The sequence below is a fragment of the Aulostomus chinensis genome, chromosome 13, assembly GCF_037954235.1.
Source record: "Aulostomus chinensis isolate RoL2024-O1b breed Wild chromosome 13, RoL_Achi_v1.0, whole genome shotgun sequence".
In the NCBI taxonomy this organism is placed as follows: Eukaryota; Metazoa; Chordata; class Actinopteri; order Syngnathiformes; family Aulostomidae; genus Aulostomus; species Aulostomus chinensis.
Genome location: NC_141332.1, coordinates 26,045,694 through 26,064,191, shown reverse-complemented (window position 1 = coordinate 26,064,191; position 18,498 = coordinate 26,045,694). Strand labels below are relative to the sequence as shown.

Below are 18,498 nucleotides of genomic sequence, written 5' to 3'. Positions count from 1 at the left end.
ACTTCTGGAGCCGAACTCTTCAACTCCTTTCAGCGCTCCCGTGGTCGACTCCTTCTCAACACCATAATCAAAGTCAGACTAAAATCAGCCCATCGTGGTGCTTGTCTGGAGGTCAACCTCTCCAAGCGTCTCAGCGTCACACAGACAGGCGTTCCACGACTGCTGAGAGAGCAAACAGGTCAAATCATCCTCCTGATGGCGTTCGTCAAGCTGGGAAAAGCCCCCAAAAAAGGTGTTTACGTTTGGAATCTGCAACAAAACACATGTAACATAAAAAACAGACGCTGTCAAAACAGTTTTCTTCCTGCCTGTATTTTTTTGGGGAAGATTTTGCTGCTGAGCTGCTTTACATTCACACGGCAGGTGAACAAAACAATCCACGGCGATGCCTTAACACGCTGAAACACAAGCAGTTGAACGCAGCACAGTGTGAAATGTGTGTGTTGTGTAGTGCAGGTTTCTAATGCAAATTTATTCAAAGATAAATAATCCAAAAACGCACGGCAGAAAATGAGGATATCATTTCTGTTTTGTGCAGCCTGATGTAACTTGATGTTGTGACATGTTTTTGTTGTCAGACAGGAAGCGTTCATCTCCATGGTTCCTCCCCCAACAGCCAATGGGAGCTTTGGGCACGATGAATCAATATCTACAACTTGTTTTCTGGATTGTGCGGTGCGGTGTGTGAAGACACAAAGACGTTGAGGTTTCTATGTCGTTTTACTGAAGCCACACAGTTCACAGCTGTACAGCAGAAACTCCCACGCACCGTAGGAACAGGCGCGGGAGCCGGTTCTTCACCACCGTCATCACTTTGGCAACACTTTTAAAACTTCATGATTCATTTCAGCAGCCTCAAATAAGTTAAAACAACAAAACAACTCTGTTACAAAACAATAAATTACACAGAGAAAAGCTGTACAGACGCCAAAAAAACATCATTAAACTCCAAAAACAGGTTACAGGTTAAACTACAAAACATGTTAAAAAGTCAACTGAACAATATGAACAGAATGTACATGATGTACTTTGCTTGGCTGTGACCTCAGGTCAGTACTAATACTGATCACACAATCACACACACTCACACACGCATACAAGGTTTCCAGTTGTTGAAATAGACTCTTATATAGAACAAAACAAGCCCGGTTTCCTCTGCCACGGGACACACGCGCACACACAAAGAGACTGCAACGGTAAAACACACTCCTGCTCATTCAAAATCAGCATGCGGTTCTCTACATCGTTCTCTCGCAGTCTCACGTTGTGATCTAGTTTAATTTACAGCTCACCGAGGCATCCTCTACATTTCTGATCACATTTTCAAAAGGGAAGATATAAAAAAATAAAGCTATCAGTGGTAACACATATTATATTTGTATCTTTCTTACTGGGAAAGCAAGAAATCCGTCTGACTGGGACTTGATTATCTCAACAATTTATCTGATCTACATCAAACTTGGAGCGTGCGCTGTTGGTACCTTGAGGGAGTGCGGTGCTGAAGTTTGACATCTGGGGCCTACGAGGGCCTGAGATGACGGTCAGTGATGATGACCAGCCTGGCGTTCTCAGTGAGGATGACTGAGACGCCGCCGATCCACCGCGGCCGACAACGGGTGCGGAACCAAAAGGGGGGATTTCTTTTATCGTGCACAGAATTGAGTCTTTGATATCAAAACACTGTCATCTCTGACTGTCAACACTGTCAAGTCACCATTGTTTGAAAGTAGTAGTCGTTGAAGTAGTAGTCCAGGTGCCTAATAAACCTCCATACATTTACCGCTCAACATGAAGAAGACGCAGAAAGAGCAACGACACAGACAACTAGAAGCACAGACAGTCCAGAATGAAATAGCCCAATTTGAGACAAACCAGAAGAAGTTGGGTTCTGGTTTTGCCTGCCGTTCAAATGGTCAGCCATTCGCTCTAGATACTCCCCAAGTTTGCAGCAGTGAGGTTCCCAGAAAAGAAACTAAGTTGACTCTCCAGCCCAGTAGCGAGTACTTTGAGGAAATCTGCCAGAGGCTGCAGGAAAATGCTGTGCCTTGCAAGCGCAGAGAGAAAAGACTCAACCGATTCCTGAGAGAGCAGCGCGATGCTCTCGAAGCTCAAGAGGAGAGACAGAAGGAAGAGCAGCTGGTAAGGTGTCTGTCACGCCAGACTCAGCAAGAGCGCCGTTTGGAAGCGTACCTCCTCCAGATACGCAAGCAAAAAGATGTGATCCAGCAGAACTGCTTCTTCAGAGAACAGCAGTACCAGCAGCAGAGAGAGAGGGACCTCCAGGAGGCTCGGGACAGGCAGGCGGCATTGGCTCAGCAGGCTGAGTTGGACCGAGCTGAAAAAATCAGACAGGAGCTTGAACTCTGTCACAGGACAGCAGCTGAGCACGCTCAGAGCACACACGAGAGGCATTTTAACATCTGCAGGGAAACTTTGGAGCAGACAGTGGACTTGGCCACCAAGGTTGGAGAATATCAGCTGTTCACTGGGAATCCAATTTCAGAGAAAGTGTTGAGAGAAGGGAAGGAATTATTTTTCAATCATCTTCCTCTTTATGGTCCAATAAACATGGAGGACCAGCAGTCAGGGCTTGAGCTGCACACAATACACGACCCTGTAGAGCTCAAGAAGCAGGAGCTGCTCAACAACCAGGACTATGATGAATACACGAATATGATGAGTGAGTGGGCACTGCAAGAGGAAGCAGGGGAGACCAGCTTTCCTCCAACCAACAACAATATTCTTGGACATGTTGTGACGAGGCTGAGGAGCATAGTCCATCCTCCTGTCATGGAAGGTTCTGATTCATTCCCTCACTTTAGGCTGAAGGCATGCGTCCTTGGAAAGCCTTGCTCTGGCAAGACCACCTGTCTGGCCAGGATTGCTCAAGCTCACGGCCTCTGTGTCTTATCAGCTGACACACTCCTAGAAGAAGCACTGGCTGCTTACCAGAATCGAGAGGAAGCCAAAGAGCAAAGGAAGGAGGAGGTCCATGGTCAGCTGCTCCCTTCACCCACATCGCTGAACTCTGATGCTGTTGGTCAAGAGGAAAGTCGACACACTAAGCTGTCAACCCGGGCCCTGCAGGGAGGGGCTGCAGAAGAGGAGCTGAGGATCGGCAGCGTCATCCCTGATGAGCTGATGGTTGATATTATTATTGAAGCAATCCGGCAGCTTCCGGCTGGGTCAGGCTGGGTCCTGGATGGGTTTCCAGTGAACATCAACCAGGCCTATCTGCTCGAGAAAGCCCTTGGTGGTTCTGCTGCTATCTGGAATGAAGTTGAGAGAGAAAGGACAGACCTTGCATGTGATCCTGATCCACCCAAACTACCACCAGCCCCCCCTCATCAACTGGACCTGGCTGTACTGCTGAATGTTCCTGATGAGTGTGCGGTCAGCAGAGCACTCAATGAGACCGGTAAAGGTAGTGACGCTGCTACAGCATCGCATTTGAGAGACACCTTGCTTGTGGCACAGATTCCACACAGAATCACAGCTTTCCAGGACGCCTTGCCCACCCTAGAGGAATGGTTTGGTAAGACGCAAAATATTTTGGTTCCTGTCAATGCCGATGTAAAGGAGGAGGAGCTTTACAAGAGTGTAGAGTGTATCCTGCAGCACGTTATGATGCAAATACAGGAAACTCCTGCCAGTTCTCCTGCTGAGGATGAAATGTTAGAGAGTGGTACAACTCCAGAATCCTCACCGGTAACACCTGCACCTGTAGACCAAGCTGAAGTCACCACAAACCAGACCCCTGACCCCGTGGAGTCCTCTAGCCGTAAAGGGCAAAAGGACAAAAATGTGAAATCAATTTTCAAATCCAACAGAGGTCCAGCTGAAGGTAAATCAAAGATAGAGGATAAGTCTTCCTCACCCAGCCGAGGTTCCTCCGGTGGGGTCTATGTGGATGAATCTCTGCCCCCAGAGGTCACAGAGTACCTGTGCCACCATTGGGACAAAGTCTGTGATTCTTACGTGAACAATGTGAGGGCAGTGATGCAGGGGCTCCGCTCGGAACGCAATGTTATTGACCGTCAGTTATTCAACATCAGAGAGGAGTACAAGCAATACTTGGGCCGTCCAGACCAGAAGCAGGAAGTCCTGTCTGAGTGGCAGAAGGACTTCAACAACATACCGAAAGATATGAGAGAAGATGCGGAGACCCAAACGGAGCTACACCAGCGTGTGGATGATCTGCAAGAGCGTTTGTGGGGCATTAGTGACAATTTTAAGGAGGAGAATGAGCAAGAAATGAGCGTCCTCATGGATGACGAATGGTTGGAGGATCACACTGCCGTCCTGATCAACCATCATTCAAGGCTCATGCAGGTGGAGTTGAACCGTTTTCAAGACACCGTCTCTCTTCTCAGAGACTACTATATGAGCATGTACAAACAGGTGCTGCCGGACCCTTCCTCTGACTTTGTCTGCATCTCTCTCCTGGACTCCTCACATAAGAAGGAACAGAATGAGACGACTGATCATGAGGCCGTAAATGAGTGCAGACAAAGAGACGATGAAGAGCCCAAAAGGAAGACTGGGTTCATTCCCCTTCGGCCCAGAAACCCTGATTCCTCACGCGTCAAGAGGAATCAAGGAGGGCGTGCAAAGCCACCCCATGAGAAGCTTATCTCTGACCACAAGGAGGCGCTCACAGCCATCAGCAAACTGATGTCAGCAGTTGCTCAACAGTGGGAGATGGACACACAGGAGCAGAGGGAGAAACCAAACAAGAAGCAGAAGGGTGCAAACAAAAAGGGAGAAAAAAAGAAAAAAGGGAAACAGATATCAAAAAAACAAAGCGTGCTCATGTCCTCATGTCCTGCAGATAGCTCCGTACCAGCTGTTGACAAAATTCTAGAAGTCAGAAACAAAATACATAAAGAATACACTGCTGCACTGACTCATGAGGAGCACGTGGCAAACGCTCACATCACACTGGTGAGAGAGCACGGGCTGGCCTTGGTTAAGGCCCTGAAAGGGAGAGCGGAACAGGTCTGTAGTGACATGAAACAGTCACTGGAGGAGCATTACCTTGCAGAAATGAAGAGCATTGACCAACTAGCAGAAGTGGTGCAGCACCACATCGAGTCAAAGGCTAAGCTGCAGAATGAGTTGGTGTTGGAAGGTACGGACTTCTACATTAACGGAGACTACAACTTGGTGATGAGCCTGCCTCCCTCTGATCCTAACCCTCCTCTGGAGGAACCCGTGCTAACCATCATTCAGCTGGAGTCACTTTACCTCCATGCATGACCTGTGCTGCCATCAGGCTTTATTCCCAATTCCAAATTCCTCCATTTGCTAACCCTAATCCCAAACGGGTGTTAATCAGAGTGATTAAATCAAACTTTTTTTAAGGAGGGAGATTTCCAGGAATAGAGGGTCCAAATCAGCAGAATGATCCAGGTCCAACAATTAAACCTCAACTTCATGTGCCTGTAGTTCACACTTTGCATCGCTAGCATGTTTGTTCTGCCAGGCCAACTTAACAGAGATTTGACTCGGGAATTGAAGTCAACATGGTGATTTACTACAAAGTCAAACCAAATAAATGTCATTATTCAGAAACCTCACAGAGTTGAACGCTCACATATACAGACGGAAAGAGTGAGGAATAAAAATATGAGGATTTATGTTGATTCCTAGGGGAAATACTGGAAAGGGGTGTTGAACCAGGGCTTCCCTGGTTACCGGGCAGCTGCTCTACCTCCTGACCTAAACACCACCTTCCTCTGAGTGCACGTGAGAATAGTTCAGCTCATCGAGCCGCCAAGTTGGCTGCAAAGTTTAGTGATGCCGTATTTTCAATTGACTGCAGTAGCTTACTGTAAAGAAGGGGGAATTCTAAACATTCATAGCAGCTGGAATCCTGATAAAATCCACCTTGAAACGAACATCTTGTCTCTCTTTTCATGAACCCTGCAGATTTATGTTGCAGTTGGTAAAACCGTTTGTCAACAGTCTGAAGATGGAATTGGGGTCGTGTGAGTGAATTGAGGGGATTTAAACAAGTTTTAATCACGGAGAAAACTGGAGTGATGGACAGGCTCACTTGAAAGTCAGGGACAGTCGAACTTCCCATAATAATGACAACTGTGTGTCTGTGTGTCACCTCAACAACTGCAATGTCTGAGATGAAGGAACGGCTGGGAATAAAGTCAGAATCCCTGAGATCAAAGTCAGAGATTGTCGATGTCACACGACACACATGGTCCCAACCCTAAAACAACAAGCATAGATAGGCACCATCTATTTAAAGTCTGATATGAAATAAAAATACTTCTCAAGATGATTAAATAGAATAATTTTTTAAATTAATCTAAACTGGCCTTTTTAAGAGGGAAAGGGCATCCAGATGTCAGATTGGATCATACGAACCATTTGGTATTTTGGTATATATGAAGTAACACACACACCCACACACACCTATTCAGCAGCCCCCCGCCGCCCGCTGCTCTGCTCCGCTCCGTCCTGACATTCAGGCGGATGGAGACAGCTAAGCTCCAGCTGAGCGGCTCTGAATCCCAGCCTCCCCCTCCCTCCGCTTCATATCAGCAACATCCAGCAAGGAGAGGACGGATGCACAACAAGAAGTCCAGTTTGATGAAAGGCCGTTAGCAGCGGCTGCTTGTGAACAAACGGTCGTCTCTTACAGGTTAAAACTGAATTTGTGTCTTTTGGACAGTTTCACGAGTTAACAAAAGTCAAGAAAAAAAAAAAAGAAAATCTGAAACACTGTGGCCTCGTTAGACTGGTACGACTAATGTGTTTGTTGGCTGTTTGATGCAGCAAGCCAACATGGAGGGACATTAGCGTTCATTTAGTCGTTCACTTTCCTTTTCTGTGTTGCACTGCTCACTCCTGAGAGCAAGATACATGCAGCTGAGTCAGATGAAGTGCTAGCTGAGCACTTAAACCGCAGCAGGTTGCACTGAGACTGGGTAGCATCCTAAGATGACTCAGGATTCTGCCTGAGAACAAGGAGTTCTGATGTCAGTGAAGGCAGCAGCCACACAGATGATGTCTCAGTCAGAACGACAGACTGAGATGGCAGTAGGGGTTCTGTCTGGATAGCTTTGATGCTATGTGATATCATCTGGGTGTCGAAAAACCCCCCCAGGGATTTAAGCCCCGACCAAAGTCTGAGATCAAAGTCCGAGATTTAAGTCAGAACCCGAGATCGAAGCGAGCACTCCGACAGTGAGGTCAGGAATCGGTCAGAGACGTTTTGTAGGTCACACAACTCACGGCCTCTCTAACAACAGGGACTGCACTTGCAGGGATCAAATGAGGGACAGAGAAAAACGGTTCTTCCTCTCCATTACAGACGGACCACATCTCTTCATCTCATCAAAGCATGACAATAAAAACGCACCTTCTTTTTACTGGTGGACGTGAATTCGAATGCAACTAAATGTCCAGAAAACTCCACAAAGACATGTGACCTGCACTGATTGAACAGTATCCATGGCAACAAGCACCATCTGGTAAAACAGGTGAATACAGAAGTGGGTCATTTCTATTCTGCCTTAAAACTGTGACTTCAGGATGGAAAAAAAACCAAAAAACTTTATGCCAAAATTTCTTTGAGGCAACAGAAAGATTGCAAACACAGAAGCACATTGTCGTCAAGGATACGGGAGGGAATTTAGGATGCGATGAATGAGCAGGAATCAGTTTATGGGCTGAGAGAACAACTGATTCAAGGAGAGGGGATAACCTGGTGCTCCAGTTTGTCATCTCCTCCTCACATCCTTTCTCAATTTTCCCCGCAACTCGTATGAATTCCTTCCTCTGCCTTAACATCTTCACCTCCTACTCTCCCTCTCGCCGTCTCTCTCCTACTCGGCCCTGGAGACGTTTTACATTTACATCACATTACACAGTCTGGGATGACGGGAGCACGGTGTACCTGTCAGCCTGGATACGGAGCTGCGCCAGCCTCCAGGTGAGGGGGAGGCTCGACACACTCACCTGCCTGCCTAATTTCATGTTAGAATGTGTCATCTAATCATTTAAACACAAATGTCCTTCGCTACTGCTGAGTATCATGGGAACGTTTTAAGGCTACAGAGGTCAACAGGGAGCTTTTTGGAAGTGAAAACCTCATTCAGATTCTCCAGACAGGATTTGACTATAACCATAATTCAGTAATCATCCGAGCGAGCAGGTTGTAAAACAAAGGTGTCTGCTCCTGTTGAAGCCTTAAGCCTTGTTCCAGGAGGAAAAGTAAGTTTCATTGGCAATCTCACGGCGAATTCTAACATCACCCACAATCCTAAAAAGGATAAGCAACTTTTCTGACACCATGGAATCGTTTCACACGTCCCTGCAGGTGTTTGAGAGGAAACATGCTTGCTACATTACACTGCAGGTTACTAGCAAAAACAAAAATTGGGATTCATCATGTGGATCAGACGTAGTGTTTGCAACGTCTTATGGGAGTACTTCCTTAACTCTTATGATGACGTGCAGTCTCGTAGTTTAGCCCTTTTCTCTGTTTTCTGTTCTGTTTTCGTGCCAAATCAAATATTTTATGTTTCACTTGCTCACTGGTTGATTTGGTTCCAGGTTTTAACTTCTTATTTTGGGATCTACGGAAACATCCCGGAAGAGTTGGTCAACTCGGTACAGATCAGATGACCCGCCGTTGTTTCTAGTGCTCCGTCGCGCTGGCAGCTCAACATCACCATTCAGCTTGAAGACGCAGCGTTCAAGTTGACGTCCATGAGCGAGTCCAGAGCTTCAGGACAGCTTCCTTCATTTTCTCCTGTGTGTGTTCATACCAACACACATCAGGCTCAGATATTTTCTGCATCCAAGGACAGAAAAGTCTTATAACACTCTGTATGTTTGAGGTTTTCCAAAAAACACTTGAACTTGGACGTTGTTCTTCTGCTTGGGATTTACCTGGCTACCGTTTAGGTTCCAGGGATCACTGCTTAACAGCTGCATGTTAGAGTGAGACAAGAAAGTAGCTGATGGTCACCATGAAGACATGCTGGACAAGCAGGTATTGCTTGGTGATCATCCTTGCTAGCAGTAGGGCTGGAAGCTGACAGGCAGCGCTGTCCCCATAGGCACGAGGGCGAGGTAGTTGGAGGGGACGTAGCCCCTCTGCCCACCTCGCAACTCCACCAGGCTCCACTCGAGGTTCCCTCTCTTGTCGTGGTGCTCCAGCACACGGACTGGCTCGCCGGTATGTATAGAAACTTCATGGTTTCCTCTCGCGGTGAAGTCGTAGGCCGCAAAAACCTGGAAGAGACGATTTTGAGTCAAAAACAAAAAGCAAAATTGTGATGCTGCAAAGTTCAGGAGAGGAAAACGGGATAACAGGCAACATCCCGTCCAGTCGCGGAGAAATAAATCTGAAGTTTGGCCTGTGGGTGATGTGAGCTAAAGGACAGTGTACTGAGCTTATGATCTTACTGACGGCATAATTCATTACTTCAGGATGTGCTTGCTGATGGAGAACTGTTGGGTGTAAATTCATTGAAGGAGTGTGGTGCTGGACCTGCTCTCCCTGTAAAGTGTCATGAGAGAACTTGTTGTGATTTGGCGCTAGACAAATAAAACTGACTTGGCTTGACTTGATCATGCATGACATATTTGTGCACAAACACACTTGTGCCTTACATACATGCACCACGCCAACATCTGTTCTGTTCTGTCCCTGTCAAAAAGCTTTTCTACAAAGTTTTTGTAGACAAGGGTCCACCACACGGATCGTAAAGTCCTGCAAATGATGACATTGCATTCTGTCATTATTCTAACACTGAAAATATCATTTTGACATTTTGTGATTGGCAATGACTTCAATGATGTCATTTAGCTGAGACAACGAGCGAGTTTGCCAGTGCAGTGTGACATGCTGACACCTAATGGACGATCTGACTGTACAGCTGAGGCTGAAGGGTGTGTACGCATCTCAAGGGGGAGGGAGGGATGTCGTGCAGAAAACTTCACTCCATCCATCACTGAGGCTCAAGTACACACACGCACGACTACAAATCATTGTTACGTTATCTGAAAAAGTTGGAGCCCCCACTGTGATAAATTCTATCTCTGTCTCTTTCTGTCTGTCTCTCTCTGTCTCCCTCACGCACACACACACACACACACACACACACACACACACACACACACGTGCGCTAATGAGGTTTGCGTTGGTATGACAGAGCACTAATAGTGTGGTTTAGTCGGCTGCTCGGTGTCATTAAAAACCCTTCACCTCAGCCCACCTCAGCTGTGACATTAGCTCTGCCCCAACGCTCTACACCAATTAACATATAATTAGCATTTTCCCGAGCAGCGACAGCAAAGAGGAAAAAATAAAAAGGTAAAGTGACCACGGCTATCAGCAGCGGAGTGATTCATCTTGCTGGAGCCAAGCCAGTATTCACTGTAGCAAAGTTTCTGATGAAAATGCAGAAGAGGAGGGAGGGAGCAGCTCATCAGCGCCTCACAGTGGTGGAAGCCAGTCATGATGGCATGAAGGAGCCGCAAAGAGTCTACCTGGTTAGCGTTTCAGGTCAGATTACCCATGCATGCCCATGACTCTCCCTCACCCAAGAGGAACAGTTTCAGGCTCCAACATTCTCTTTAATTCTCTCTGCTTACATGTGAAAAATGGTTGATTGATGAGCTACAGGGTTTGATACAAAGGAGATAAATTAAATCAGTCTTACAACAAAATAGATGTTTCTCCAGCTGATCACCACTGAGCCACATATTCTCCCGTCTTCAGGCATTTGTCACTTTTCCGACAAGTTCTGCTTCCATTGCATTTTCAAAAACTTTTCCAGGCCTGAAAACTGATATCTTGAAAATCGTTCCTAGGTTGTTTGGTGACCATGTAAACCCTGTAAAAATGCCACCTGCTCGAGGTAGGCCTGAGTGATCAATAAAAACTTAAATTAAGTAAATACATAAACAACGAGCAAACATAACAAACATAATTATTTTGTCAGATATAGCAAATCTGTCTTGATATTCGTGGGATTGTCACTTTTTGCCTCTAATTTTCCCTGAAGAAACATAATAACAATAATATTCAATGATCGAGGAAACTTCATTTTGGGGTTTTTTTGTTTGTTTTTTTAGCAAACAACCAAATAATGCACATGTGCAAAGCCCCATCAGAAAGTTGAAAGTTCTGGTCAATGCTGCCACCTCAGAATACTGCACCCGCAAGACACAACACATCAGCAGTGTACTGAAGTCCTCAGTTCTGCTTGTCAAGGTTGAGCGTCGTATATCAGCGTCATCCTCAAGCCCGCAGCCTGTTCAAGGTGGGAATATCACGCTGCTGCTGCTGCTGCTGCTGCTGCTGCTGCTGCTGCTGCTGCTGCTGCTGCTGCTGCTGCGCTGGGACATCCGTGTAGACCTGAACAGGGCTCCTGCCCCCTGTCTGAGGGCCCTAACTAAGGAGCTGACAACGGAGCAAAGGAGAAACAACTATGTGGTTTTTGGTGTTAATCCTGAGGGTCGGGGTCTGCAACATTTAATTCCCCTACAGCGCTGGCGAGTTGGCCAACCAAGTGGTTCTCAACCTGGATGTTGAACAGCAAACAGTCAGTAACTGGAGGTGTCATCACGGCAGGTGGGACTACAGCAGAGACAGCAGGAAAAAGCAGCCGTGCATGAACGGAGCAAGTGACAGAAATGTCCTGGGAGACAGCGGACCCCCACCACGAGCACATACATCCAAGACTATTTCAGAAAGTAGGAGATGTGCACCTCAAAACATGAGTGTAATTATTCCAGGTGATCTCACCATCTTAAAAAGAGTCGAAGGTGTTGTGACACTGCTGGTGTGGTGTGAGGTCGTGAGGGTTTTATATATGAGAAGATTCAGGGTCACCAGGAGGGGGAGGAGGCCCCAAAACCCACTGATATGAGGTCACGCAAGCCATCACTCACTTTAACAAGCTATGTGTGGGCACGCACGCACACACGCACACGCACACACACACACACACCTGACGCCTAATGAAATCCTGCTGTCACATACGCTCAGCTTAATCTCACTCTCTCTCGTATACACACACACATAAACCATCACACATTTACAAGCCTTGACACTCCCCTCCCAGACTCACGTGTCTCAATAGTGTAAATCAATCTCACAACACACACACACACACACACACACACACACACACACACACACACACACACACACTCTATCTCCCTCTATGTGAGCCTCTGGTGCTATGTGACACAAATGAACTCTCAACCCTTCACACAGTAACCCACTTAACTAATTATGGACCATCCCATGAATAAACACACGCGGTGCGGGTGCGCGCGCGCGACCACACACACACACACACACACACACACACACACACACACACACACACACACACACACACACACACACACACACACAGAGGAACCAGATGTGTGATCACCTGGAAGCAGGGCTGGCTCAGGACTGTCATTGGCTTGTTCTCCTGGGTGTACGAGTGCCTTCTAACCCCAGCCACACCCTCAGGCAGGGTCAGGTGTGGCGAGGGGGGCGGGTCTTCTGTCGGCTGATGGTAGCGCATCAGCTTGGAGGCCGGAGCGTAGCCTCGTCTGCCTGCGTGGAACACACACAGATACGGGATGGCTTTAAATTACACACAACATAAATAAACACATTTGCAAGTCAAAGCGCTGGATTCCCACACAGAATTAAACCACCTCTTTAGCTTCAAACAAGGCAGAGGATAGCACTCCTTCTTTTGGTGTATTATACAAATAACAAAGTACATAAAACCTACAATTAAATATGACAGATTATAATCAATAAAGGCTCATGAAGGATTCAATCTCATACAGAAAACAAATACAATATTCCAAATAAATAGAAAATATACGAAGAGCTAGAAGAGAAATGTGCTCAGTAGATTAAGTGTGTGTGTGTGTGTGTGTGTGTGCGCGCGCGCGTGTCTATCTGTCATTATTGGTTGAGCAGGAATCCTGGCGCTGTGCTTCTGTTGACTTGTTGCAGTAATGACAACCAACCAGAAGATGGCACCGATGAGCTGTTTTTCGAGTAGTTGCTAGGCAGACTAGTCAGCAGTACATGACAGTCTTCTAAATAACTCCTCATCCTTCGTACTGCCAAGGTACTTACTGGTAATATAACAAGTTCATGTTAGGGAACGAACTCATTCTTTCCACAAAGGCTTTCAAAAACTGCAGCCGCTCACATGGAGCGTCTCGAGGTCTTGGCTCGGCCCGGGGGGATCTATTCATGTGGTAAGTGGCTGTATTTATACGGTGCTTTAGTGCTGCCTCATTTACATTCGTACAGTGATGGTGGAGGTTGCCATGCCAACCAGCTCATCAGGACAAATCAGGAGCTACTTCTACAAGGTCAAAAGAAACAAACTACAAAACATTTGACACTTGAAAGTAGTTGAAGGTCAGTTGTGTTGTGATTCCTCCATATTTCTAGTTCAGCTTGGAACAACAGACAAAGAACAGTGAAATAAATTCAAACCCACACGATCAGGAACTTTGACAAAAATCACAAGGACTGAATGTAAAGACACAAAAATCAAGGGTCTTTCAAAACTAGAAATACTGCATGGCGCTAGGAGGCCTCCTGGACTTGTGACCTTTGAACTCCAACAGTTTTTCAGGTCAAATTTGAATCCCAGCAAAAATTTGAGCCAAATTTCCAGAGATATCTTATCAATGAGAATGAGATGGATGTGCAGCACAAACACTTGGCTGACTGTCATCAGCCAAAGATTCCAGCCAGCAGGAGGTTGTTCTTACCTCCCGCATCAACCAGCCATCGCCGCTTGTCCCCGCGGCTGTCGGCCTCACTGATGATGGCCACCAGTTCTCCTTTGGCGAGGTTCAGGTCCAGGTCCCGGCTGCCCACCACCGTGCTCATCACCTGGTAGATCTTCCCAGAACCGTGTTTGTCCGTCAGCTGCTTCAGACGGCGCTGAGAGGATGGACTTAGAGGCTACGAGACAAAACACAGGAGAGGTTGAGGACAGAGCGGATGGACGGAACGTGAGGAGACGCAGCTTGAAGAGCTCTACGGGTTCTCTCCTCTTATGTCCCCTTCAGATTCTGAACTCAATCATCTTCATCGGGTTTTGCTTTACTTTGTAAGCAAACCAGAGTAATTAATCACTGACCGGTTCAGATAATTGTCGTGGAGTAAAAGTCGCAGAGAATGCAAATATACATGAAGTACATGCAGTACCTCAACACTGCACTTGAGTATAAACACTTTCCACCACTGCTTCTACTCAGAGTAACAGATGGACTCATTTGTGGTTTCCTGTCAGTAAAGATGAGAACAAATTGGACCTGGACACCTGTCAATCGTGGCTGATTAATTATTAAGTATAAATGACATGTCAAATTAATAATTACAGTCTACTTCTTCAGCCAGTTCGGCACGTAACCACCAGATTTGAGCAGAGATTAGAGGGTCGTCACCTTCCAGGCGCGGTCACATACTCATCCAGGCTGGTCAGGTGATCCCAAACGAGACGAGGGCATCCTTCCTGCTCTGTCCCGATGTTATTATTGTACGGTGCCTGTTTAGCGAATGCGACCCATTTCAGCGCGCGTGACGGACAGTTGAGCAGGAAATACAGGCCGCAGTGACACGTGCCTCAACAAGTCACTACAAGTTTCACTTCTGAGAGATAAGACCCGGCTTCATGTTACATCAGCCTCCGCATCGTCTGACATGAAAGGAAAGAGCGCGACCCACTTCAGATACAGTCCGCCCCGACTATGAACCCCAGAATCAGCTTGGGACAAACCTGAGAGGCGGGCACATTGAGCGTTCCCTCCACACTTTGACACAAAGTCTCAAGCCTCCTTGCACCTTCAAGCACGGTTGACTCCGCCCACTGCCAGAACACAGCAGGGTCTACAGAGCTGTGAGGAAGCTGGCGGGGGACGGAGGGACGGGGAGAAAGAAGAGAGGGAAATAGAGGGAGGCATTCATTTGAATTCATCTGTTGAAAGTCGCCTACATTCATGTCTTTATGGGGCCTAAAACACTAGAGTTCTTACTTGTTGCGCGAAGCTCTGGAAGAGCTGCTCCATGTCAGAGGCGAGGTCTTTATGGAGACAGCTGAATGTCCCCAACATGCTCCAGATCATCTGCAGAGCCAAACCATTGAACTGAGGGAGCTCATTGAGGAGCAACGTGTTGATGGTCCTGAGGGGAGGAGACCAGGATAACTCTGATCATAACAGAACTCTAAGAACAAGGTAATAAACAGAGAGGGAGAACTCAGGGAGAACCGACCCGTCGCCCCCTCCCTGGCTCCTGCTCACTGAAGACAATGCACCAATGACGTCCCTGCACCAACCTGTAGGTGTTGGCCACGGCCTGCTCCTCGTAGCTCAGATTAGCTTTGGCTTCTATCAGTTCATAGTCGAGCAGCTTGTCCAGCCGCTTCCTGATCAGGTTCCTCGGGCCCACCAGGAGGTCACGGAGCGCGCACAGCGGCTTGTGGATCAATGTCCTCAGTCTCTTTTCCTGAAGTTGGTGATCAGCATTACAGGTTTGCTGTTATTGAGCAGTTCTGGCAACAATTTACTCATGAAAATGTGTTTCATAATCCTGGCTAATCCTGCCAGCTTGAATCTTTCTATTCGTGTATAAAAAACATGCTTGTCTCTGAGCAGAAGAGCAGAGAAGACAGGACGAAGACAGGAGAGACAGGTATGAGAGTGAGGTGGCATGGAACAAGGTAAACACTCCAGAACAAACACTGCCTGTGGTGACTGCACTGTTCCTGCTTCTCTCAGCTTCAGGCGCGACCTTTTATGACACTCCAGCAGTCGTGACAGACACGAAAAGAATCTGTCCAACAAAGGAGGACCAGGAAAAACAGGCGCTGCTTCATAACACAGGTTTGTCTCAGTGGACAATAAACCTGACGGTCTTCATCCACGAGATTAGGTTAGATTACGAGATTATTACCTGACCTGTTTGTCTGTCTGTCAACAGGATTCTGCATAAATTATGAGGCGGACAGTTGGAGAAAAACCTGCAGAGGGACCCATTCAGTTGTGGGGCAGATTGGTGGCAACAGAAAATTACAAGTTTTCTCAGACTTTGATGTCCTCTTTGTGGGTCAACCAGAACCACCTTCAGAACTCAGCGAAGGGTTACTGGGAGATTTTGATCCCCAGCGTTACCATGGCGAGTAGGTGGCCATGTCTGCTCTTCAAACCATAGAACAGGAAACCGCAGAAGCTGGACTCTACATGGTCAGATCTTTGATCAGCCCCGGCCTGAAGACACCCACAAGGTGAATGCAAGTCATAGCGCCTCCTAGTGGCTACAGGAAGTGAGACATTATCAGAGCACCTGCAATATTATCAGGTTTCACCTCCCTGTCACTCCAAGGACCAGACACACTGCAATGTGAGTGGGAGTGTCGGGGCCCACTCATGAGAGCCCGGGGCCTCAAACTTCCCCACCTGGGAGCTCTTTGAGTGTTTTCTAGCTCACTGTGTGAGAAGGAATTTCATCCTTTGTTTTAACTTTCTTGGTCTTATTCTCATAATTCGTCCATAAGAATAAGAGCCGACGCGTTGACACTTTTAGCTGAGTGAAGAACCAGACTTACAAATGTAGGAAGGATCCACTGCCTGAGGGCGGTCGTGATCTCCTTGTAGCAAATGGGTGCCTTCTCTCCATCCATGTCAAAGTCAAACTCCTCTGTTTTGCAGGCAAGGAACCCCTGAAGACCACCAGAAGAAGGTGTGATCAAACCCTGCAAAGCTCTCTGACTGCCTCGGCTACATCTGACCCGCAAGTAAACAGCTAATTTAAGTTTAAATTGAATTTGTAGGGGTTGTTAGACGCGGCTTTGTGAGGATACAAGAGGAACTCAAGAATGACAGGAAGTGCCGCAGTCGAGAGACGGAAGATAACTTGAGAGAAGCGAGTGGTCACCCTTGAGGAGCGCTGGCTGCTGTTCTGGGGGAGGAAAAACTGTTTCCTCCGAGGGTAATTTTTAGAATGGGACTGAACACACAGGAGCTTTTGAGCATCGCAGTGTGACTCATATACATGTGATGGAATCTAAAAAAGAATCCAGCTGTATTCCAGTGCTTGGCTTGCCACTGGCGCCCACAGACCAGTTAAATCTGTGTTGGCAAAGGGGAGGAAACTTGGAACCGAAAACATAAAATCAGCAGCATGGGACTGTATGTTTCCAGTCGCAGTTTACATCCGCGTTTGTGTATGACATCGTATGAACTGTCTGTCTCGGTTTCATGGAATTTATCATTATTCCCCACATGGCATCAATAAGAGGGCTTTGAATAACCGCCCAAAAAATGTCACCACAAAATGGACCTCTGATTTTTGTCTAAAAACTATTTATAAATGTGAATGTAATCATCACATGATGCGTAATGGTCTCAAAGGTGCTCTGTGCTGTTACAGTGACCTTCGATGTCGTCATGTTTACTGCAGTATTTGCAGCCTACCTGTAGGTGGTGCAGGTACAACTCCACGTTGTCAAGGAGCTCCCAGATGCCGTGCTCAAGAACGTAGAAGAAGCCTTCCAGGGCATCAAACTCCTCGTCTACCAGCTGCAGCAACGCAAGCAAAGGTGAGAATTTTTAGCTTTGACTTGTGGGTTGCAAAGGCCGTCGAGTCGCCTCAAAGCTCTTTATTCTAACTACTCTCACGTCTCCACCCTCATCAGAGATCCTCCGATCAGCAGAGACGGCAGTGGATGATCACACATGAAGATCATTAACCTCGCCGGACGGAGGAACTTCAACGTCACATGGCTCCATGTAGCGACTCAGAGCAAACACCAGGTAGAACAAGCCCCGACATCTATGACCGTCTGCAGGTGAACAGCTCAGCTGGTGAATTATTGACTGCGGGAACACGGCTGAGGTGCAGGAGTGTGCTGGAGACCTTCTATGGCTCAAAGGCCTAGAGGAGTGACCCAGAGGAGGAGTGACCCAGAGGAGGATCAGCATCCTCAAACATCAACACCTCGCATCTGTTACTGCACTTACATAACAGCCATCATCGGACTTTATCAGCACGACATGGCCACGAATGTGTTTGCATGAGTTGCCTATAAAATATTACATTTGTATTCCGTATATGACCGAAGACTTGCACCTATATTATGACGTATTTGCCCAATAACAGTTTCTCTCAGGTTACCATCAGATTTTATTTACTCCAGTAACATTTTGAACGGTCGTTGGTGTCTACACATCTTAAAACACACGTCAATGGTGCCACAAAAGACTCTTTCACACATACTTCCAGGCAAATTGCTGGGAATACCTTCCAGGTATCACCGGGGTGTCTCACTATTCACGCATGCAGCTCTGTTCCAGAACATTCCGGACTTGGGATTGATCACACATGACATGGCAAAGCCAGCAAAGGGGTGGAGCAAGACGTCTCATGGATGGAAGTAACACGGTATTCCAAGGAATATTCCTGACTCCATTCAAAACACAGCC

At 47.0% G+C, this 18,498-nt stretch overlaps 2 protein-coding genes across 4 annotated transcripts in view; one reads left to right on the top strand and one right to left on the bottom strand.

Annotated features, from left to right (window-relative positions):
* Window positions 1–428: 428 nt before the first annotated feature.
* The window catches only part of arhgef37 (Rho guanine nucleotide exchange factor (GEF) 37), a 29,273-nt gene continuing 11,203 nt past the window's right edge, over window positions 429–18,498 (bottom strand). Inside the window, exons 10-17 of the mRNA XM_086222323.1 lie at window positions 17,491–17,595; window positions 16,623–16,736; window positions 15,354–15,523; window positions 15,052–15,199; window positions 14,796–14,924; window positions 13,783–13,978; window positions 12,423–12,592; window positions 429–9,261 (exon numbers count right to left, since the gene is read on the bottom strand). Of these exons, the coding sequence (XP_086078449.1) occupies window positions 9,043–9,261; window positions 12,423–12,592; window positions 13,783–13,978; window positions 14,796–14,924; window positions 15,052–15,199; window positions 15,354–15,523; window positions 16,623–16,736; window positions 17,491–17,595 (1,251 nt within the window). The 3' untranslated portion in view covers window positions 429–9,042. The remainder of the gene's footprint in view (window positions 9,262–12,422; window positions 12,593–13,782; window positions 13,979–14,795; window positions 14,925–15,051; window positions 15,200–15,353; window positions 15,524–16,622; window positions 16,737–17,490; window positions 17,596–18,498) is intronic.
* Window positions 1,718–17,958, top strand: LOC147251535 (sperm flagella and cilia-associated protein 2-like). 3 transcript variants are annotated; one of them, XM_086222322.1, is made up of 4 exons: window positions 1,718–7,502; window positions 16,726–16,811; window positions 17,477–17,615; window positions 17,712–17,958. In XM_086222322.1, exon 1 carries the CDS (start codon window positions 1,789–1,791, stop codon window positions 5,257–5,259), a length of 3,471 nt encoding a protein of 1,156 aa, XP_086078448.1. In that variant the 5' UTR covers window positions 1,718–1,788; the 3' UTR covers window positions 5,260–7,502; window positions 16,726–16,811; window positions 17,477–17,615; window positions 17,712–17,958. The 3 variants fall into 3 exon arrangements, 2 of the variants coding, with proteins under 2 accessions (XP_086078448.1, XP_086078446.1); XM_086222320.1 differs by having other exon boundaries at window positions 17,447–17,615; XR_015118969.1 differs by lacking the exon at window positions 1,718–7,502 and adding an exon at window positions 16,135–16,301.